This window comes from Uloborus diversus, chromosome 3, assembly GCF_026930045.1.
Source record: "Uloborus diversus isolate 005 chromosome 3, Udiv.v.3.1, whole genome shotgun sequence".
Lineage (NCBI taxonomy): Eukaryota > Metazoa > Arthropoda > Arachnida > Araneae > Uloboridae > Uloborus > Uloborus diversus.
Genome location: NC_072733.1, coordinates 78,625,661 through 78,650,066, shown reverse-complemented (window position 1 = coordinate 78,650,066; position 24,406 = coordinate 78,625,661). Strand labels below are relative to the sequence as shown.

At 34.7% G+C, this 24,406-nt stretch overlaps 1 protein-coding gene across 1 annotated transcript in view; it reads right to left on the bottom strand.

Annotated features, from left to right (window-relative positions):
• Positions 1-24,406, bottom strand: part of LOC129218815 (putative ammonium transporter 3) — a 38,740-nt gene that overhangs the window by 10,549 nt on the left and 3,785 nt on the right. The window contains exons 2-5 of the mRNA XM_054853137.1: positions 14,508-15,054; positions 10,151-10,222; positions 702-761; positions 541-617 (exon numbers count right to left, since the gene is read on the bottom strand). Of these exons, the coding sequence (XP_054709112.1) occupies positions 541-617; positions 702-761; positions 10,151-10,222; positions 14,508-15,054 (756 nt within the window). The remainder of the gene's footprint in view (positions 1-540; positions 618-701; positions 762-10,150; positions 10,223-14,507; positions 15,055-24,406) is intronic.

Below are 24,406 nucleotides of genomic sequence, written 5' to 3'. Positions count from 1 at the left end.
GTTGCCTTTTGAAAAGTGTTATTTTTATTGTTCTAATATACAGATAATTTTAGTTTCTTTACGTATTTTAAAAGTTACTTTTTTGAACATTTTATAGGCATAAATGTCCATTCCTCGTATTAAAAATAAAAGTTGAATCCTCATATACAAAACAATTATCCATGTTTTTGTTGTTAATAATCAATTGGGAAATTAAAACTTGTATAATAAGCTCACTGTAAAAAAACTTTTAGTTTATCTCAACACCAAAAATGGTGGCAACTACTTTACACCAAGTGTCGTGTAGTGAAATACTACAGGTAATTTTTGGTGTAAGCAAACGCCAAGACGAATTTTGGGTCTTATCAGACACCAAGAATTCTTCTTGGAGTTTGATAACCCCAAGAATTATCTGTGGTGTTTCACAACACTACACTTGGTGTAAAGTAGTTGCCATCATTTTTGGTGTTGAGATACAATAAAATTTTTTAGTGATCAATTTAGTTATAAAATTACATTATTTCTACAGTGGTTATAATGTAAACAGCATGAATTTCTTACCTGTTATAGCAACTAATGATGATAGAATTCCATTGATTAGATTTGAAATAAGAAACTTCTTTCGGTGAAAAACGGTACTGAAAACAAATAAATAAGAATTTATTATAATAAGCAAATAGAATTTAAATAAAAATATTAATGACAAGAAAAGGTTTTCCAACCAGTATAGCAACGATATCAGTCCTCCTCCTAATGAAGCATTTATTGTCGTGATTGCAGATCTGGAAAAAAAAATGAAAAACAAAAATTCTTATTTTGAAATGATAAATGTTATTTTTGAATGAAACTGAACTGTATGTATGATTGCAACAGATGTTATTTATTATTTTATAATCACATAAATACTTTGCAATTTAATTTGTTTCAAAATTGGAGTTAATTTTATTTTAAGTAATTTTATAGTATTGGGTAGACAACCAATGAATGGACACTAAAGTACAATTTAATTTCAAAATTTCTTCACTTAGTAAGTTTATAACTAGCATTTGGCACGCGACAGTAAAATATATATATATATATATATATATATATATATATATATATATATATATATATATATATAGTTACTTTTAAATATGGGATCAACGTTAACGATTTTGCTTCATTTTATGTATTTATTTATTTTTTGCGGGGGGGGGGGCGATTGAAGTAAAAAAAAAGTGCACCAACATAGTGAATAAACACCCCTAAATACAGCATTTTCTAGTTGTTTAGTCGTTTTCTTTTTGAGAATTAATAGTGTGGAAATTTCTACAGTTCATTCATTCAAGAAAAAACTTTTAAAACTTATTACTAAAAGAAATTACTAACTGTTGATTCACTGGGGAGAGAGGAGGGGAGTTCATTCACTGATCGGTCTACCATATTTGTTTGTTTGTTTGTTTGTTTTTTTTTTTTTTTTTTTTTGAAAATATTTAAACTTGTTTTAAATGCTTGAAACGCTGCAATAACATTTTACTAAATTGCGTGACTTTCAATTGTTTATAAGGAATGTTCAGGGTCAATAGGATTAGTTAGAATGAGAAATAGTTCGAATGAGAATGGTATAGTCTACCCGAACTATATATTCTTTTTTATTATCTAACGCTTTTGCTTGCTTCTGCATTGAAAAAAAAATATATGAATTAAGTTTAGGTTTATATCCAAGTAAGACCATGTAGAGGCTGTAGAGTAGATCGTACATTAAATAGACATACAGCGTTCATGAAGAACATTTCTTTAGGACAAAAGTTAAAGAAAGAAGGAAACTTTGCAACGAATAAACATTTAGATTTTAAACACTGTGCTTTTAGGTATCCATTAGAACTATTGGCGATTTGGAACCAAATAGCATTGCAGGGTGGGAAATAGCTCCTTCATGCAGTATAGGGTATTCTACGGGAGTTCGAAAAACAAAAAGATTCTCTCCTGATACTGAAAGCGTGTAAAAAGTTTGATTTAATCCATTTGTAGCTTTTTTGCTAAATAATACAAAGGCTGTAAAATCTTTCTTTATGTTTGAAAACAAGCATTCTTCTTTGGTAAAAGCCGCTAAGAGTCGTAAGCTCATGATTTTTGTTTTTTCAATGAGAAAATAGTTCTCCATTGGTAAAAAAAAAGTACAGTAGACCATCGTTTTACGCTGGTTTATTGTACAAGGTTTCGATTATACGCGGTTTAAGATTTGACACCTTTATTTTATTTTACGCGGATGTGTTTCGGTTTTACACGGATGCGGCAATGCAAACTGATAAAATTTTCCCCTCTTTCAAAATCCAAATTCATAAAGATTGCTGATTACGCGTTATGAACTGCATTTTGGCGATCTAATAATCGAGCTTAGGCCACTGGAGACATTTTATGTGATTGGTTCCAGAGCTCTTTCCGAAAGTAAAGTTGTTACACTCACATAGTTCAGAACTCACTGCAAGAAGAGCTTTCAGGAGTGACAAATGAGGACAAAACCAACGAGGATATCGACATCGGGGACACACAACCAAAAACGTTCACATTGAAAATTTTGAGGCATTCGTAGACAAAAGAAATTATCTTTATGATTTTTTAGTGAAGGAAGATTCTATCATGGAAATGATGCAAGTGATCATGGATGCGTTAATGCTCTGCAAAGAACTACAGAGAAAAATTCTTAATGATTGCCAGAAGACTATCATAGCCGCCAGCTCTTCTTTATAAACAGGACACGAAATTAATTTGTTTTCTTTATACATGTTGTGCATAAAAGTCGATATAAGTACACATTAAACTTATTATACAATTAGTCATCACTAGAATAAAGTATTTTGTTATCTACGGAACCAAACCCCTATTTTGACACTACTATTATGTCTCAATTTACGCGGCATTTCCGTGGAACATAACCCCCGCGTAAAACGAGGGTCTACTGTATGCATGTGCACCAATTTTGTAATTTTGTGTTTAACAACGTTAGAAATTTCTTTTAAAGCAGCAACTCTCAACTTTTCAGGCTCTACGCCCCCCTTTCAACAGTAGTTTGAGGTCACGCCTCTCCCCCCCCCCCTTCCCCCTTCACATGCGGTCAATGCAAGTAGTACGATCGGAAAAACAGTATCCTGATTATTAAATGAAAATGTAGATTAGTTCGTATACAAATTCTAATATTACAACGCTTTTTTTTTTGAACATATTACTAATAGAACAGATCTGGAAGAGTAAAAAAAAAAAAAACTAAATACATTAATTCGGGGTAATATAGGATCAGGGGAGATTAGCATATAGTGCCACTCACTTTCATAAAACACATGTATTAATAGAGACGCAGAACCTGAGCGGGATAGGTCATGGATGACATACTCCCTTAAGCGACGAAATATAGCCCAAAATTGTCTTTTTGAGACTTATATTTCGAAACATTTGCCCACAACCTCTGTTTGTGTCCGAAAAGCACACTCCCTTATATGCAATGAGACATTATACATTGTATTAATGGGAGGGCTGCCAAAATTTTGTCCTGAATAAGTTTTTGGACATTAGCTTGTAACTGTAATAAAGAGTACCGCAGTGGAGAAATGCCTTGCTCGATATTTTAATTTAAAGTATGCTAATGTTGAATATCAAAACTGGAATAAAAATCTAAAAAGAAAAGTGATACTGTCGGAAACATTTAATGTGAACACTAATTTGAGCAAATTATAGATGGCTTTGCTTTTTTTTTCTTTTTATTTATTTTTTGAATTTCCCGCCTCAATTGAAATTCTTCCACGCCTCCCAGGTAGAGAACCGCTGTTTTAACCATTTAGTACCTTAGGGGACATTTTTTGTGTTTTCGAACTTTCGCAGAAAACCCTCAACGGACTCAATATGAAAGAGCTATTGTCTTTTTGTCTATCCCGTACTACTATGCGATTCCGAATCGTCAGCAGGTCCCTTACACCGTTACACCTCCAGCAAGTTTGTACAAAGAATTCTAGGACACCCTGTATAAGTATCGCAAGAAGTGGTCCCTAAAATTGATGTAAAATTCTAATCTAAGAATTAGATTAGGAACATGGAAATCTAAAAAATAATATTAAATGTATTTATTTTACGCGTTTTTTTTTTCTCCCTTTAGAATAGTTATTTTGGTACATTTTTCTTTCTGAGTTTTTAAACAAGGAACCAGCATGCCTGGTTGAAAATATTTTTTAATGAAATTTCCTCCCATTTTATGGCGAGAGACACCAATTTCAGTTCAATTGGGTTTCTAGTCATTTTGTAATTAATATTTAACATCGCCCGATAAGGCCACTCCCTAATTTGCTGCTATCACTCTCAATGCTAGTATTCTCAAGATGACTCTGAACACGGACTGCAAGTGCTATAGTGTAACTCGTTGTAATACACCAAATTAAATATATTTTAGTGCACCTAAAGAAGAGGATGAAAATGTTGCAAAACCATCAAGTGTGATGAAAAGAAACTGAAAGCTGTCCTTTTCACTCTTCTACTGCGAAAACTATTTTAGGGTAATTTACTTTATTGTATATTATTTACATAAGATTGTTTTGATTTTTACTAAAGCTTTCCCTGCAAGAATTCTTCATTATGTTTAATTACAATGCTTATGAAAGGCATCTTAGATCACTCTTCTTTCTATTTTCATTCTTCGAATTGAAACTATTTCATTTTCTTTGAAGATAATCGTATATAGGTTATTACTATTATCAATACATTGTTTCATTAATATTTTCTTTTCATGTATTAATCTATTTAATTTTGTTCTGCTGAAATTTCTGCATTCAAAACATTAAGTGAAATCAAAATTCTAGACTTCAATTTTGAGTAATTTTTAAAAAATAAAATTTTAAAATTGAAGGAGTTTTGAATTATTTGCATCTCTAGTAAACAAAAATGAATGAATTAAAATAATAATAAATGAATAAAATACTTGAGAATGAAATAATAAAAAAATGAGAAGGAAGCGCATTAAAAAAACAATTACTTCCCAAAAATTTGAAATTATACATCATATTTCCATTTTGCTTCAAAAAATATTTAAAAAATTACAAACTTTGAAAGTAGCTACAATATAAATTAATCTATTCTTCATTTATTAATTTGTTTTACTTTATTCTGATTTAACTTCTGCGTCCAAAACCAGGGCCGAACGATAATGAGATGCCTCCTCCTCCCCCCCCCCTCTTCAATACACACAGAGAAATGAAGTTGGTTGTAACTTCAATGCACAATAGGTGAAATTACTTGTAATTTAATTATTAATAAATCAGACCTGAAAGATACGGATAGTACTTGTTAAAAAATAAGTAAACAAAACTTTTATTATTATTTATTGATTGTTAACTTTTCAAAAACAATTTTAGAAAAGTGGAGTAATGCTAAAAAACTAAATTTTATTTATCTAGTAAAATTTCCCTGTACAAGATAAAAAATAAGACATTTAACAACATTTTTTTAGATTTGTAGTATTTTCCGGGGGGGGGGGGGGCGGGAAAGAGGTTGTGTCTCAATAAACCCCACACCTATGACTTATTTAGGTGCTCAATAGGGTGGGCCGAAAAAACTCATCTTTTAACTTCGAAGTTGTGAGAGCGCGGAAAAGTTGCGAATTATAAAGACAAACAAAAGGAGAAAAGAATTATGGAAATCGATTGACATCTTCCGTTCGCGCATAGGGCCTAAAGTTTGACAAAATATTAAAAAAACATCATTTTTGAGATTAAAATTTTTTTTTTAATTAGATGTTTTCTTAATGTAATAATTTGTAATGTCTTTAAAAAGAGCCTCAAAACATTGTGTTTAATTCTGGTTTCGATCAACTAATATCTTTCGATCGCGCATGGGCCCCAGAATTTCACAAAATAATGAAAAAGTTATATTTTTATGGGTTTTTGGTATTTGATGAATAATCTGTATTTAAATATAATAGACGAAGTATTTTTTCAGTCGAACTGAAAATGAGATAGAAAAAAAAAACCTGTCAGGTTCAGTCAGTGTTTTCCGGTAGCGCAAAGCCTTAGAAACTCTCCTGCGCAGACGTCGGACAGCAATCCAGACAACGTCACTTGCCTGGCTGGGGGAGCTCCCTTCCTCGCCATCCCAGAACCACGTTAGCGGTCTCCCAACATTGTTTTTTCAGTCTGCATATGTCAGTAGTGATCTCAGAAAACTATTATTTAGTTCGGTTTAGCTGTTTTCATTCTGCAACTCTTGTAGTTTTCTGTTATGATATGCCTGTGCAATGGGCAGTTTGTTTCCTCCACTTCAGTCAGTTGCCATTTCGCCGCAAGTTTAAGCTCCTGGATGGCAAGACAACGGAGTCCAGTACCTCTAAAGAGCCAACTGGTCTTGGTGAAAAAGTTTATTGGCTGTCTGGAACATTACTTTCAAGCAATCCCCAGTGCACACGCAAAGTATTGAAAGCTGCTTAAAACTCGTCACGGTAGTCTCAGGAAAGTTTGTGGAGCTGAATCTCGAGACGGATTTATAAGAACCACCCTACTGTCCAGATAATTCATGCCTAACTACACCAGCAAATAGGTCTTCAAAGTCAGGGATTGAGTCGGTGTGTGATTCGACGGGGGTCGTCGTCGTAACTGATTTGTACCAACAATGGGGAAGAAGATCATTCACAGTACATCCAGTTGACGATTTCTGAGTATTTTTCCACATAGAAATAGACTTTTGCGTAAATGTTCGAACTGTTTTCCTTCTTGGATATATCTGTCTTGACTTCAGAATTCTTCTAATCCCGAACATTTATGTATTTATTGTCATCTTGAGTCATGGGTAAACAGTAAGTTTTCTGGGTGAGCGAAAAAACCATTCCGTTCAATCGCAGGGTTGAAAACATAAAGCAAAGGTTTTGGCAAGTACTTGATATACTGTATTGCTTGGCAAACAAGTTTTGGGTCGTCTTAAGATGGTTTGATAGAAAATCACATTGGCATGAATGATTTCAATATAAACTATATTAATTCTTGAGGTTCAGATGCGATGCTTTCTTCACTTATATACACAATCTGAGAGTTCTATTTGCCTTTGTCAACCACCTCCAACCACAGCAGCTCACAACAACAGGTTGGTCCACCACCAACCTGTTGCGATAAACGCGGAGAATTCAATTAATTGCCTTTGAAATATCAAGTTAATGATGCTGATCTTGGCTGAACGCATTTTGGTCAATATCTGGGACCAGGGTATCAATACTCTGAAAGTTAACTACCGGAAGATTCTGGCAGTCAACTAACTTTTCCCCGATTGGCCCTTTAGAGGCGCTAGACTCCGTTGTCTTGCCATCCAAGAGCTGAAACATGTGGTGGAATGGCAACTGATTGAGATGTAAGAGACAAACTGTTCAATGCACAGTCATATATCATGGCAGAAAACTAAAAGAGTTGCAGAACTAAAGCAGAAGGATTGAACTAAATAATAGTTTACTGAGATCACTACTGACAGATGCAGACTGAAAAAACAATGTTGGGAGAGCGCTAACGTGGTTCTAGGATGGCGGGGATGTCGAGGAGGGGAGCGCCCCCAGCCAGGCAAGTGACGTTGTCTGGATTGCTGTCCGACGTTTGCGCAGGAGAGTTTCTAAGGCTTTGCGCTACCGGAAAACACTGACTGAACCTTACAGTTTTTTTCTATCTCATTTTCAGTTCGACTGAAAAAACACTTCGTCTATCATATTTAAATACTGATTATTCATGAAATACCGAAAACCCATAAAAATGTAACTTTTTCATTATTTTAAAATGTTGAAGCCCATGCGCGGCCGAAGGATATTAGCTGATCGAAACCAAATTTAAACACAATGTTTTAAGGCTCTGTTTAAAGACGTTACAAACTATTACATTAAGAAAACATCTTTTTTTTTAAAAAAAAATCTCAAAAATGATGTTTTTTTTTCATATTTTGTCAAAGTTTAGGCCCCATGCGCGAACGGAAGATGTCTATCAATTTCCATAATTCCTTTTTTTCCTTTGTTTGTCTTAGTAATTCGCAACTTTTCCGCGCTATTACAACTTCGAAACAAAAAAATGAGTTTTTTTTGCCCACCCTAGTGCTCAAACAGCCTTCTATATTCATTTCCAAAGTTATCCACATTCCGCGATTACTCATTACCCAACCCAAGCAGCTTCCAGGTTCCTCATTTGCTCGACGCAGTTTTCTGTACATATGTTTTCTCCTTCGTGGCTTCTCTGTTGCGGAGATGTGGCAATTTTTATTCAGATTGTTCTAGTGCTTTGGCACTTCTGAGTCTCATGCAGTGACTGTCGATGCGTTTGATTCATTGGAATTCATTCTATTTGTGGGATTCATTAAAATAGAAATTATCTTCTAGATAGTTGTTTTATGATGAACAGATTACGCAGTTGCAATTTGGTACATTTTAGCCTATTTTCCAGTAAAAGTTAAAGAAAATATAAAAATATGAAAGAAGGCTTAAGTTAACATAAAAGTCTTGTTAAAAGACAAAACATGAACAAAATGATTTACTAAATATTGAGAAATAGAGTGTGAAAGTAGGGATAAATATGTTTGTTGCTCGGTCTGTCTATTCCCCTTGCCCTTCCCTAATAACTTTTGAGGGACTATTGAATTTGAATATAATTTTTTCTTTAAAATATGTCAGCCTAGACATCAATCTCATGCTTATTTTTTTATTCTAAGAATTTTTTGTTCAATTTTGAACAGTTCTTATTAATTTTATATTTGCGCTTATGGGGAAATTTAATGCATACATAAATTTCAAACTGAAAGGCGAATTTGTTTGAAATTGGACAGGACGTTTGTCGTAGAATGTAGACGAAAGATATTGTTGATTTGATTTTTTATCAGGAATTTTTGCGAAGAGTTCAAAAGAATTACTGTTAGTGCGTAAGAAAAAATTTAAGAAAGAAAAAAAAATATTTTCTAAATCCTAAATTAAAGTGATATGTATTTACTTTGAGCAATCTTTATTGGAAAAAACTTTTGACACAAATTATGTAAAAACAACTTTTTTGTATTTTGTTTATTTTAAGGACATTTTTTGATCCGGAAGATAAATGTGCCAAAACTAGTTCAGTAGAGTAGATATATTCTAACCGTTAAAATAATTACCTCAAAAGATTCTTCGTTTTCCAAACTTTAGTACTTAAAGTAAAATTTCACATTAGTTTAAAAGGACCGTGTGCATTTAAAAGAATATTTCTAAGGTTTTGAATTTGTTTAACATCATATTAATATTTTCTTTACTTATGGACAATTTCATCGTAACAAACTAACATTTATAGAGAAGAAAAAGTCTTGGCAGCCTTAAAATATTTATCTGAAATGTGGCTGTACGTGTACATTGCATGTGAAGACGTGAATTTGGTAAATATGGTTACTTTGAGGAAAATATTTTATTTTAGTAGCTATTTAAAAACATCTCTATTACAGACTAAAATAAATTATCATGTTTTTGACATTTAAAATAGTTTTAAAAAACTATATAAATATGGTAACTTTGAAGAAATTATTTTATTTTAGTAATTAAAAATTTTAAAAATACCAAAAACATGGTAGTTTATGTTAGTCTGCAATGAAGATCTTTTTAAAATTGTAAGTACTAAAATAAAAATTTTTCTCAAAGTAATCATATTTATTAAAATTCTGTCATGTGTAATGAAAAACTTCACATGCTGAACTTCACATAACGAACAAACTTCATCATGTGTAGTGAACAACTATGTTTCAAATAAATACTAAATGCTATTTCATAAATCTACAAGGACATTTTCTTCCCTATGAATGTTTATGTGTTGCGAAGGAATTGCGTGCTTGCTATTCTAATTCTGTTTTAAAGGTATTTTGGACAAATAAAAAACTGATTACGTCAGAAACGGGATTTTTTTTTTCGAAAATAAGTGTCCTATTTTAAACAACCATCTTTCCGTTTGTTTCGTACATTACATACAGACGATCCACTAGTTTAATGTAGTGAGGCTGACTAGAAACTCAGTAAAAGGCATTTTATTATCAAAAAGAGTAACTGCTAAACCTTCCTTTGGGTATTTCATATATATTTGTTATTTTCGGCTTATTAACTATCTACATTTCTATGTATTGATAGTAGGATTAAAAAGAATTAAAATAAACTTGACCATCTAGGTGTTTCACTTTTGATTACCTGGAAGCATATTTCCACTTGGCTCCTGTAACCCCAAATGTACTACCGCAATTAAATCCAAGCCATCCCCACCTTAAAGAAATATTTATTAATTAGAACATAGTAAGAAAATGCACTATTAATTTAGATTAAGCTATGTGTATAAAGAGAAATGAAATTATTAACATCATGCCTATTCATTACAAATTTCAATATTAGAGACATAGGGGAGAGTGGGGACACTTGATCCTTTAGAAGTCTTATTCATCCTCTCAAACCTCGAAACTGCAACAATACAAAATTTTATATTGGCAATATTACAGATCAGCCATGATAGGTTTATATCTCCAAGTGTCAGGTGATCTGTTTTGCACATGCTCATAAGGTTATGTTTCATTGTCAGTTTTTAAAGGTGAGATTGTTATTATTTTTTGGATTGTGGATCAGAGATCTCTATCTTTCTTGAAGAAAATAAGCAATACATTGCTGTTGTGGTACGGCAGAAGATCCGAATTAATGTTACAAGTGTGAGAAGTACCAATTTGCGCCAATTTGTAATTTGGAACTACAGTCGACTTACGCGAAATGGCTATAACGCGAATTTTTGGAATTTATAGCTAACGCAAATTCATCGTCCACAACACGAATTAATTTTGAAGGAAGTATCGGCTTCGAGTTATTGGCTACTAAATACAAATTTCGTGAATATTATTACATACGTTTAGTGTCATTGACAGCGAAAGTTCCCACACCAAACTAGTCTACACATCGCGCTTTTAGTGCATCAAATAACTGCTCAGTATTTTTCATTTATCTTTTTTTCATTCTAAATTTTAAAGTTGGTGGAAGTGAGCTGTTGCATCTAAAGTTTTTGAAGATGGGATGAAAAACAAAGTTTCTGTGACAAAAAAAAAAGGGTTTAGATTATCGATATGCTTGAACAACTACCAAACTTCAACGATAGCACGACCCAAATATGAGTGAATCTACCTTGCATACAATTAAAAAGTCGAAACAAAAAGATACCCGTAAAAGTTCAGAACTTAGTTTCAATATTGAAGTTTGCAAAGTAATGTCTAAGCAAAGTAAAGATTATGAAAATGGAAATTGCTCTTGTATTGTGATTTAAAGATAATAGGAAGATGAACTGTTGTCATCAAACGTTTTAAAGAAAAGGCAAAGCAACCGTATTTTAAAATGTATTAGATATTAATCTGATCATGAGAGCATTTTTCATCATTTAAGTCTTTGATCATTCATATTGTGCACTTTTTAAGTATTTCATGTTGAATAAAACAGCTTATTTTTATTTTCAAATATAGTAAAAGTTTAGTTCTTTAAGTAAGAAACTAATTTACAGTTGAGGAATGCTACAAAGCAGTTTGAGGGGTGTTTATAAGTGTCTAAAATAATTTGGTATGCTCCTAAAAAATGTATCCCTAAATTTTTTCACAACGCGAAATTTCGACTTACGCGAGGAGTCTTGGAACGCATCCCTCGCGTAAGTCGAGACTCGACTGTATGTTTGAAAAGTATACCTGAGGATACTTGATCCTTTCGAGCCAATGTAACATGATTCGAGAGGAAGTTTCCATTAATATGAACATACACTTAAGTATATGCTATTTATTTTACTTGTGGTTTAACATAAATGCCGTTGCCTTAAAAAATATAGCCTAGAGCTGAAGTAAATCCCCTATTAATAACGGCAGCCTAGAAAGAAAGCTGACTAGGGAGACTCGTTACCACATCATAAAAAGTGCCCACAATAATTTTAAATCTACCATTAAGCTTATCGGATGCTTTAAGTTTCCAAAATCTCTCTGAAATTCAAAAATTAATATATATCTATATTTTTTTTTTGAACCATTGATTTCAGCTGGTTATTGGGGTCAAATTTTTCTAAATATGTTTATAGTTTATGACGTTAAAACACCAATTTTGCTCGTCACTAATAGTGCGAGTATAAGCGTTAAAGGTTAAATATTTTTTTAAAAAATATTTATTTATTCATTTTCCCTGCATACCTAATTAAGACTGGTGAAAATGAGTTTCTTTAGCAGTGCCACCTATTTCCAATCAGAGAGTTGAATTTGATAGCTATAGATTAACATTAATAGCTAGTGTTTTGATTGTTTCATTTTTTAATTTGACATAATCAGTTTTGGTTGTTTGTGAGTAGTACATAGTAACCATGACACACTAATATATGTTTATCTCGTATTTAAAACACTTTTTAGGGACTTTTCCTCCCAGGATCAAGTCTCCTTCAAACTTGGAACAATGCTCCTTGTAAAAAAAATGATCCTTTACCAGCTTTTTTTTTTTTTTTCTAATATTTTATTTTATTACATAAATTTTGAAAGCGGCATAGCATTTTGACGCTGTAAAGACTGCTTCAAATATGTAATCTGAGATCGTTTAGTTCGATTAAATGAAATAAAAGTTATAAGATCCTACCAAAAAAAAAAAGAAAAAAAGGTAACAACTTTAAAAACATAAAGCTATGTGAAAAAAGGATGGAATGCAAAACTGAACTAAAAATGATTTATTTGCTATTTATGTCAGCATATGGCATTGTTGATTGAAAGCAGTGTAACCAAAGATGACCAATGATTTATAATGTCCAGTTGGATTGCTGAATTACTTCTAAAAGAGGTGCAGGAATCTTCAAGGCACAATCCGAAAGGCTACTAAAGACTACATTGGCGACTTTCAAAGCAAGATCTTAGCAGGATATTAAAGCAAACATATCTTCCAGGGACCATGTTATACTGAATTTTTCTAAACTCTATAAACTATATATATATAATATGACGAAAGAAATCGTAAAATCTTAAAAACCAGGAAATAATTTTAAGCACCAGGCATTTTTCAGAGTTTAGAAAAATTCAGTATAACATGGTTTCTGGAAGATATGTTTGCTTTAATATCCTGCTAAGATCTTGCTTTGAAAGTCGCCAATGTAGTCTTTAGTAGCCTTTCGGATTGTGCCTTGAAGATTCCTGCACCTCTTTTAGAAGTAATTCAGCAATCCAACTGGACATTATAAATCATTGGTCATCTTTGGTTACACTGCTTTCAATCAACAATGCCATATGCTGACATAAATAGCAAATAAATCATTTTTAGTTCAGTTTTGCATTCCATCCTTTTTTCACATAGCTTTATGTTTTTAAAGTTAAGTTACCTTTTTTTCTTTATATATATATATATATATATATATATATATATATATTAATCTCATTATGTCATAAGTACAAAATTTTACAGTTTGCTTGGTTATAGTGTGCTTGACCTAGCACATATATTAACATTAATGTGGTAATATTTTCATAACTTCAGCAAGCACGAACAGTTTACAATGTGTAATTTTATGAAATAAATGTTATACTTTGTTGAGCAAAGAGGTGCAATGATACATTTTGCTCGAACGTGACGACTAAAGTGTCATCTAAATTTACAATAAATGAACTTAGATTCATCAGAAAGCGACCTATCACACATTTGAGTGTTTTAATACACTTACCCATAATAGCAATAATTCATATACTACCATTACGATATATTTTATAAGTATTATCTGAGTTAAAAACAATAATTCCTATATAAAATGTATCAAATTGTCTTTACTTTTGTTATTTTTTTGTCTGCAATACTTTTGCAAACCTGTTACTGCCGACAGATGATCTATCATGCTTTTTGGCTGTTTTATGTACTTGTTCCTTACTAATCCTAAAAAGAACTCATATCTATCATTAACGTTTCTATTACAGAATATTTCATTAATATACTATGATAGTAAAAATTAAAAAAAGAAAGAAAATCGAACACACGTTCTTTACTTGCACGAGTTTTTGTTTACAATACTTTTGCAAACTTGTTCATACAAAAATTAAAGCATCATCAACTGCTGACAAACCATATATGATATTGTTGGTGTCAATTATCTTGGATTTGGAAAAATTATAATAAATCACTTTAATCCACTTTGAGCTATTTCCCCTACCCCCACTTTCAATTACGCCCAGTAAGCAAAACAGAGAAAACTTGTAAATACTGTTATTTATTTTACAGACTTATAGAACGTGATATATTGAAGATAATTTTGTCCAGCATTTCAATTAAGGTCCCTCAGCCTTTTTTATTGCTCAATTTTTTTCTGAAGGAGTCTGAAGCATGTCAAGCAAAACGTTGGTGAGAAATATACTGGATAGATCATAGCATACAAAGGTAAATAATTCTGTAGTGTTAGACATTTTTAAATATTATATAGAGGTATATCTTTATGTATCTTTGCAATGCAAACTTCATAGTTTTATTATAGAATGTATTATGCATACATTTTGAAAAATATTGAAAAAATTAAAAATCTTACCAAAGCATGAACATCCCAAGCATTGCATTAATCGGAGAGCTAATAGTATGCGAGTAATTTTCCTCAAATCTATGACTCCTTGGACCTACCATAGCAACGGCTACTAATGCTGATGAACCTCCTACTAGATGGACAGGACCACAACCAGCAATATCGACAACACCTAGATGATTGAGAAATCCATGCTCACCCCATACCCAGCCAGCAGGTAAACAGTACACAAATGTGTTCAGAAAAGAGTATAAACAGTATGCGATGAAGTTGAATCTTTCAGCAACTGCTCCGGAGACTATTGTTGTGGCAGTTGATGCGAAAGATAACTGAAAAATGTACGTGGCATACAGATAGCCCATATTAATTTCGTAGGTATCTACAAAATAACTACCAACAGCAAAAAATGGATTTGTTCCTTTTTCTGTTCCGTAACTCATTCCATATCCAAACATCCAGTAACTCAGTCCGCCGAAGACCATATCCACAATGTTTTTCATCATTACATTTACTTCATTCTTTCGATTCACACTTCCAGATTCCAGTAGAGCAAATCCTGAAAAAATAATTCTCTCAGTTCCATAAGTTTTGTCATTCAACACAATGATGTATAAAAAAATTTACCTTTTTTATTGTAATGAAATGCGTCTGATTTTAAATTATTAGCAAATGCTTTTCTGAAAACTAGAAAAAATAATACATTTTCCTTTTTCACTTTCTTTTTGGCGCAAATTGTAAGTTGAAGGAGGAACTGGGACTACAATCCAATGAGAGAACTTAGTATGATGGTATCCATTTGTAGATATCACTGTAAATTTATCAACAGTTTCCGATTATTGAGCTTCATTGAGAGTTGTTTTGACTATCAATTGTACTATCGAACGTAGAAGTAATGACTAATTTTATTTAAAATGTAAAGATTTGTACGTTCCAAAAACTCATATTCATTCAAAAATGCATTTTCCTTCCAAATTCGTTCGATATTACAAGCTTTTTATATTTGATTTTTTAATGATTTTTATGTAAAGATTTTTTGATCATACAAAAACAACCTTATGGTGACTTAAAACAGACGTATCAACTAAATTTTATGTCAATGATATTGCTGGAAAACCTCTCCTAAGTTTATCATTCCATTGCATGAACCCAAAAGGAAATAGCTATTAGTTAAAAGATGAATTTTATAAAACATGCACAGAATATTTTCAACTTAAATATTTTTTCAGCATACATTTTCAGTACACGAATTGATTTATTAGTGTATGATCTAGTAACCGACCCTATATTGGTAAAAAAAAAATATTTTTACAAAAAATGTTTGGAAAAAATGCACTTAAATAAGTACTTAAATGTAGAATATGTAACAATATATATATATATATATATATATATATATAAATGAATACTTTTCTCAAACTTCCAGTTTGTAGCGCAACTAACAAACTAACAACTCTCTCAAACTAACTAACTCTCTCATACTAACAAACTTCCAGTTTGTTTGTTTGAGAGAGAAAAATGTAGGGAATCTTTTAATTCAACTAATTTTTGATAGGATAAACTTATTTGTTGTCTCCCCCCCCCCCCCAAACACTAACTTTCTACTTTGCGTCCGCCACCCCGTATCTTTAAACATCATCTTACCCAGACCCCATGCACTGCTCTTAATTAATACTGAGACATCATATCAACAAGATATTTTCTGCGATTTATTGAACCTTTTTTCTTTATTCAAATCAGGTAAAGTATTTGAAACAGGTTTAGAGAATGTAAACCTTCTATTATTGTTTTTTGTTTTTCAGACTATGATGTTAAAAAAGAAATAAATATCTTAGTTTGATTATTAATTACTGAAGTTTCAAGCAACAATCTATCTTATAGCATTGTTAATGCGTCTAATTTCAAATTTAAAGGAAAGGAAAACATAAATTATCTAATACACAAGCTTTTTAAATGAAATTCAACTAAACAAATAAACGGAATCAAATATTCCTTGAACTGGAATCAAATGCAAGTAAGAACTAAATGAGCAGTGCATAAGTAGAAATTTTTGAATTCTGTTTTAGGGTAAACACAGTTTCGCAGTTCTGAATGCCTCTTAGTCAATTCGGAGCTCAATAGTGTGATGAGGTGATCTAGTTTTTTGATTTGTGTGCTTTTTTGGGTGTAGTAACTCTATTTATTTAATGCTATAGTTGCTGTTTGTATTGTTATTCTGTGTTTCTTTTGCATTTTTATCATTCTGGTGTGTCTTTTGGAGTATTCACTGAGTAGAAATGGGTGTTATATGTATTATGAAAAAGTTAAAGAGTGGGAAGGGGGACAAGTGAATCTCTTGTGATTTATGTCATATGTTCTGCCTGTATAAGGGGGAGGATAAGTCTGTTTTTGAGGAGGATCATATTTGCACTAAATGTGCTGAACTCTCAGACTTAAGAGTTAGGATGCCAACTTTGGAAGCCCAGTTAGCATTAGGTTGTAGGCGAGTTGTAAAGGGTACTGTAAAATATTCCAGAGATAAAGGGGGAAATTTCAAATAAGGAGCCAGACTGAGAAACTAAGGGCGTAATTTTGGGGGACTCGATGGTAAGGGAGGTGGATAATACAATTGGGAGAGTTAAGCGTAAGGTGGCTAGGTGTTGTTTACCAGGGGCTCGGGTGAAAGACGTTAATAAGATTGCTGAAAAGAAGAGGGTATTAAATAAGGAGGATATGGTTACTTTGTGGGTGGGAACTAATGATGTAGGCCACAGTAAAAATGAGGAGTTTTCAAAGGAATGGGAGTCCCTGTTGGCCAAAGCTAACAACTGTTTGACCAATGTCCAAGTGGTTGGTTTGCTTTCCAGATGTGGAGTGCATAGGAGCTGGCTAAATTAACGTGCTAGGTGTATGAATCTGCTACTTAAATCAATTTGCGAAAAGCGTAGATTCAGGTTCATTGACGTCATTGTAAACGGAATTAGATTACTAGGGATGGCCTGCATCTGAGCTCTACAGGGGTCAAAATGGTTAGTATTTTAATTTTAGGAGCTTCGAAGTCAAAAAAAAAAACTAAATTTGAAGGGGGGCATGGTTCCAGCATCAGGTATCGAGAGCAAGAATTTTTTTTGAGTATTGCTAGAAATGGAAATAAAGTGTCGAACAAGAGTAGTAATTTTAACAATTGTGAATTAGGAAATTTCAGGGTGTTACATAAAAGCAACTTGGGCATGCTTAAAGTTTACTATACCAATGCTCGCAGCATTAGGAACAAGACGGAAGAATTGAAAAGCACAATTATAAATGAGAAGTTGGATGTTGTTGGAATTAGAGACATGGGCTACCGAATTTGATGTAGATTTATTACATATTGCTGGGTATAATTTGTTTAGACAAGATAGAGTAGGCAAAAGAGGTGGTGGGGTTTTCTTTTATGTTAGCGACAATTTCATTTGCAATGAATTGGTCATAAATGATAAACCTACTGATATTGATATGGTTTGGCTAGAGTTGATGAGCAATAAGGGCAAAAAATTGCGCTTTGGAAACATTTATAGGCCACCTAATTCAAGCCAGGGACAAGATGAACAGATGTTTTGTATTATTTGTGACATGTGCAGTAAGGGATCCGTTATCATAATGGGGGGAATTATTCCTATCAATACCCAGAAAATATTAATTTTCCGGGTATTGATTGGAATAATTTTTATCCTAGTAATGGCAGAGAAGATGAATTTTTAAAAGTAATTGGTGACTGTTTCTTAGATCAAACTGTAACTCAGGGTACTCGAGAGGAGGCGATTTTGGATCTAGTTTTCTGTGACGTAGGAAGTTCTGTTCAGGAGTTGTGTGTAGGGGACCATATTGGAGATAGTGATCATAACAGCATTAGGTTCTGGATTGAATTTGAAGTGCACAAAGATGAAAATTTTATGCTTGTTCTCAATTTCCGAAACACTGATTTAGTTGCACGTAGGCAGAGCTTGAAAGAGGTTTTTTTCGTCATGATTGGAAAATAGAAACGTATATCAGCAGTGGACGGGATATAAGGAAAAACTGGCAAAAACGGTTAGGAATTATGTTCTGTTTGGGAGAAAAGGTGTTAGTACTAAAATTGGGCCCATGTGGTTCTCCAGGGAGATTAAAGAAGCTCTAAATTATAAGCAAGCGGCTTTTCGTCAGTTTAAGGAAATTGGTCAGAGTGTAGATAGGCTCCAGTATTGTAAGGCAAGACGAAATTTTAAGTATTTGGTACGGATTTTTGGAAAAGGGAATTGGAGCAAAAGCTAGCAGATAACATAGATGGGAATCCTAAAAGATTTTTTGCTTACCCTAATTCTATGAAAGCTCGAAATTGTCAAGTTGGACCATTGGTTGATGAGCATCGAAATTTAATCCAAAACGATAGGGATATTGCAAATGTTCTTAATAACTTTTTTTTCAGTGTGTTTAACGATAACTGTATCTTAACAGTTGACACTAGTAAGACACAAGCTATTATGCAGTTTGAGGATTTTGCTGTTTTCAAGAGAGGAGGTTCTATTTCATTAGTAACTATAAAACGCAACTAAAGCTCCGGGACCAGATAATATTTATACAAAACTTTTAGTTGAATGTGCAGAGGAATTAGTGGATGTTATTTTAAATATTTTCAATGCTTTTTATAACTCAGGGACAATGCCAGAGGACTGGAAACTGGCTAACATAACTAAAGGTACTGCTGGAAATTATAGACCTGTAAGTCTGATTTCAGTGGTTTGTAAGATTTTCGAAACTTTGATCAAAAAAAAAATATGAATTTCTTAGAAACTAATAGTCTGTTGACTAGTTTGCAGTATGGGTTCAGGAAAGGTAAATTGTGTGCTACTAATTTATTACATTTCTACGACAAGGTTACCTTGGCTTTAGATTACAAAAAGTGTGTGGATGTTGTTTATATTGATTTTCAAAAAGCTTTTGATAAGGTATCGCATGTTGTTCTTCTAGGCAAATTAGCTGATATAGGAATAGGAGGAAAAACTTTACTTTGGGTTAGAAATTGGCTGACTGGAAGGAAACGAGGAGTAATTGTGAGGGTAAATCATTCTAAATGGAGTGCTGTTTTAAGCGGGGTTCCTCAGGGTTACGTTTTAGGGCCTCTCTTGTTTATTATTTTTATGAATGACATCAATGAGAATATTTTTGGAAGCATGAATTGTTTTGCGGATGATGTAAAAGTTATGGGGATTGTAGAAAATGAGGAACAGATAAAAAAGCTTCAAGAAGATTTAGATTATATTACTAAGTGGGCGGATAAGTGGGGTATGGCAGTTGATGTAGGGAAATGTCAAGTGCTACACTTAGGTCATGGAAATAAGCGTACAAGTTATCGTTTACAGGGTTCAATCATTTGTCAGGCAGAAAATGTTATTGATCTGGGTATCTCAATAAATCAGGACTTCAAGTTTAGTCAACAGTGCAGCATTGCAAGTACCAAAGTCAACAAAATGCTTGGGTTTATCAATAGAGCTATTTCAAACAAATCTGAGAAGGTTCTTCTGCCTTTATATAGGAGTTTAGTAAGACCCCATTCGGAATATGCTGTGCAGTTTTGGTCGCCTTATCTAAGGAAAGATATTTGTGTATTGGAAAGGGTCCAAAGAAAGGTAACTAGACTAGTAAGGGGACTTTCAGATTTAGATTATGATACAAGGCTTAATATGTATAGCCTGGAGCAAAGGAGGATCAGAGGGGACATGGTTCAGTTGTTTAAATTTATCCAAATGAATGTTAATGGATTAAATTTTTGCACCGAAAGCAGGACGAGTGGTCATTGTTCTAAGCTATTCAAATCTCAAGCTACCCTGGAAATAAGGAAAAACTACTAGTTTAGTAGGGTTGTGGGCACTTGGAACAGCTTCCCGGAAGCGGTGGTAATGAGCAAGGAGGTGGATAGTTTTAAGAGGGCCATTGATCTTCATTGGGGACTAATAAATTGACTAGGACCAGCCTAGCAATGCTAAGAACCTGTTGCTGGTTGTCACATTTGTATTTGTATTTATATTTGTAATATGTGAGAAAACTAAATTAGTCAGGCATATTTTCGGTAAATGTGTTACTAGTTACTCTTGAACGATTCATAGTTCAAGAAACCGATAATGATTGATAGGCTTGAATATAGCTATCGGTTAATCGATTGTATTGTAACGGATTCGGTGCGACTTCCACTTTCTTGAAATGAAGACACAGTTCTTGATAAAAACACAGGAAATTTATTTACACTATGTACAGGAAAGATCTTCAACAACTGCTAAATTATTCATCAGCAATTAAGCAATTATCACACAACACCGTAAACTCAACGTTTACACACGTATTTACTTCCAAATACGAAAACAACACAGCGAAATGCCTCGCAATAAGCAGAGCAAAAATGCACTCAGTTCGAAATCTCAATCGAAACTAAAATGTTTATCCATTGCCAACGGCTTTTATAAACACCGAAAAGAAATTTCTCAAATATTCCACACGCTTCTGTAAAGTAGTAGACCGTTATCAATGAAAAGAAAGAAAATAGGGGGCGTATACTTTAGCCGAATGAAAAAGGGGTTGTATATTCATTACGGAAAACTATTTACAGGTTACGTTCCTACAATAATTACTATTTACAGAATTTGTAACATTGCCCCCTTCCTAAGTACTGCACGTCCCGGGCAGTACAATCCCCAGAAAGGGTGCCAAACTTCTATCAAAAGTTTACAAATATACACATTAATTAATAACTAACAGATACAGAAAACACAATAATAACAAGAAATATTACTAAACATTAAAAGCAAAAATTATCTACAACTTTTATGTTATCAACCATGGTTGTTTACGTAATACTCGTGAACTATGGCCATAGTATGGGGCTAACCGATCATAATGTACAACCCTAGGTTTTGCATTAGGTGACTTTTGGATCCTCACTACGACGTCATTTAGTCGGTTAACGACTTTGTAGGGTCCATCCCAATGCGACTGCAATTTGGGTGAAAGACCTTTCCGTCGGATGGGATTCCATAACCAAACCTTGTCGCCTTCGTTGAATTCATGTCCAGTAGACCTTGTGTCGTATCGGGTCTTCATCTTCTCCGCCGCGATGTTGATTCGCTCTCGTGCGAAGTTATGAACGTCTTCCAACCGGGCCTGGAGATCCTGGATGTACTCCTCAGGCGATGAAGGCGCATCCGGAGGACGACCGAAGACGAGATCACAAGGTAGCCGAAGCTCTCGTCCGAAGAGCATCTGAGATGGGGCATATCCGGTAGTCTCGTGGACAGCACTGCGGTAGGCCAGCAGGAACAAAGGTAGCTTCTTGTCCCAATCCTGTTGATTTCTGGATACCATAAGCGAGAGATTATTTAGGATTGTGCGGTTAAATCTCTCCACCATGCCGTCCGATTGTGGGTGTAGTGGTGTTGTCCTAGTTTTCTCAATTCCGAAAATTTTACATAGGCCCTTAAACACAGCAGAGATGAAATTCCTCCCTTGATCGGAATGAATCTGCAAAGGTGTTCCGTATCTCGAGATCCAATGTTGGACTAGAGTCTCTGCTACGGTGGTAGCTTCTTGATCTGGAATGGGATAGGCTTCCGGCCATTTGGTGAAGTAGTCGATGGAAACAAGAATGTATTTGTTCCCATCAGCAGTTCTTGGTAGAGGACCCAGGATGTCGATCCCAATTTGTTCGAAAGGAGCTCCAACGTTGTACAGATGTAGCTTCCCTCTGCTTCTCTTCTTCGGTCCTTTACGAGCAGCACAGGCGTCACAAGAATGGCACCACTTCTCCACGTCATCCTTCGCCTTGCTCCAGAAGAAGCGCTCCCGAACTTTATTGAGAGTTTTCAAGACACCAAAATGTCCTCCAGTCGCACTACTATGTATTTCTTTCAGAACATCTGAAATCCTGGATCGAGGAAGTAGTAACTGCCACCTAGATGTCTTGCCGTCGTCAGATTCCCATTTCCGGTGTAGCACGCCGTTCCGTAAATGGAGTGAGTTCCATAAAGCCCAGTATCTTTTTGTTGCAGGACTGAAGATGGAAACGTCCTGCCAGCTAGGGCGTCGACTGTCACTTTCCATGAACTCCAAAATTGGTTTTATGTCGGGGTCTTCAAGTTGATCTTTTCGAACTTGGTCGTCACTCCATGGATCAGGTTCTGATAATGTTGGAGTCACTGTCACCTGATAGGCGGTAGGAATAGTCGTTCCATACTGTTTCTCGATTCGGGAACAATAGTGGCAGTTCTCAGGACAGGGTCTCCTTGATAAAGCGTCAGCATTACCGTGAGATAACCCTTTTCGATGCTTGATCTCCATGTCATATTCCTGGAGCCGCTGTATCCATCTGGCTATCTGGCCTTCCGGATTCTTGAAGTTCAAAAGCCAAGTTAATGAGGCATGATCTGTCCGAAGCAGAAATTTTCGGCCGTAGAGGTAATGATGGAAGTGTTCTACAGCTTTCACTATGGCCAGTAACTCCTTTCTGGTGACGCAGTAATTTCGCTCCGACTTTGATAAGCATTTGCTCCAGTAAGCGATGACATGTTCATTTCCGTCAATTTCTTGGGATAAAACAGCTCCGATGCCCTCGTTGCTCGCATCAGTGTCCGGAATGAAGGATATTTCAGGCTGAGGATAGGCGAGGATAGGCGTTGATGTTAAAGCCTCCTTCAGTCGTAGAAATGCAGCTTCGCATTCTTTGGTCCATTCAAACTTTTGCTTGCTCTCCGTCAGCTTATGCAAAGGTCGTGCAATGTTGGAAAAACCCTTCACAAACTTCCTGTAGTACGTGCAGAGCCCCAGGAAACTTCGCAACTGATGGATGTTTTCGGGACGACTCCAACTCCTGACCGCAGATACCTTCTCTGGATCGGTTTGTACACCCTCAGAAGAGATGATGTGACCAAGGTAGTTCACTTCCCGGCGGAACAAATTACATTTGGACGGGCTTAACTTCAGATTGGCTTCCTTAAGCTTTTGCAGCACCTTCCTAAGATTTGCCAGATGTTCTTCGAAGCTGCGTCCCACGATGATGATATCGTCTAAGTAGACCAGACAGGATTCGTAAGAGAGTCCTCTTAACACTGTCTCCATAAGACGCTCGAACGTAGCTGGTGCATTGCAGAGGCCGAAGGGCATCACTTTAAACTGCCATAAGCCTTGTCCAGTTGTAAACGCTGTCTTCTCTCGGTCCTCAGGGTGTATCTCAACCTGCCAGTAGCCGCTCTTCAAGTCCAGGGTCGAAAACCACTTGTGTCCGGAAAGAGTGTCCAAGGTATCGTCTATCCGTGGAAGAGGGTAACTGTCTTTCTTGGTGATTTCATTCAGTCGTCGGTAATCGACACAAAATCTGGTGGAGCCATCTTTCTTTCGGACTAAGACGATGGGAGACGCCCAAGGACTGGATGAGGGTTCGATTACATCGTTCTCCTTCATCTCTTTCAGGAGGGTCTCAACCTCTTCCTTCTTGGCGAACGGTAGTCGTCTTGGATGCTGTTTAATAGGGGGGTGTTCTCCAGTGTAGATCCTATGCTGCGTTAAATTCGTACGGCCAACATCCTCCGATGTAGATGAAAACAGATGCTTGAAGTCGTCCACCAATTGTTCCGCAGCAGTTCTTTGATCTTTCGATAAGGGTGCACTCCCAATTAACTTCGATGTCAAGGACTCAGAAGACACAGTTTCGGGGGAATTGATTCTTCTAATGATGCAGTTTACTGGAGTACAAGTTGCTAACACTTCACCTTTCCGAATATTCCTTGGCCTTTCACTCACGTTGGCGACTCTTACAGGAATTACATCCTTGGAAAGGTTCACAAGCGTAGATGCTACCAGCTCTCCTTTTAGGTTATTGCTTAGGTTAGGGTATTCAATGAGTCCAAATCGAAAACTGTTGCTTTCTTCAA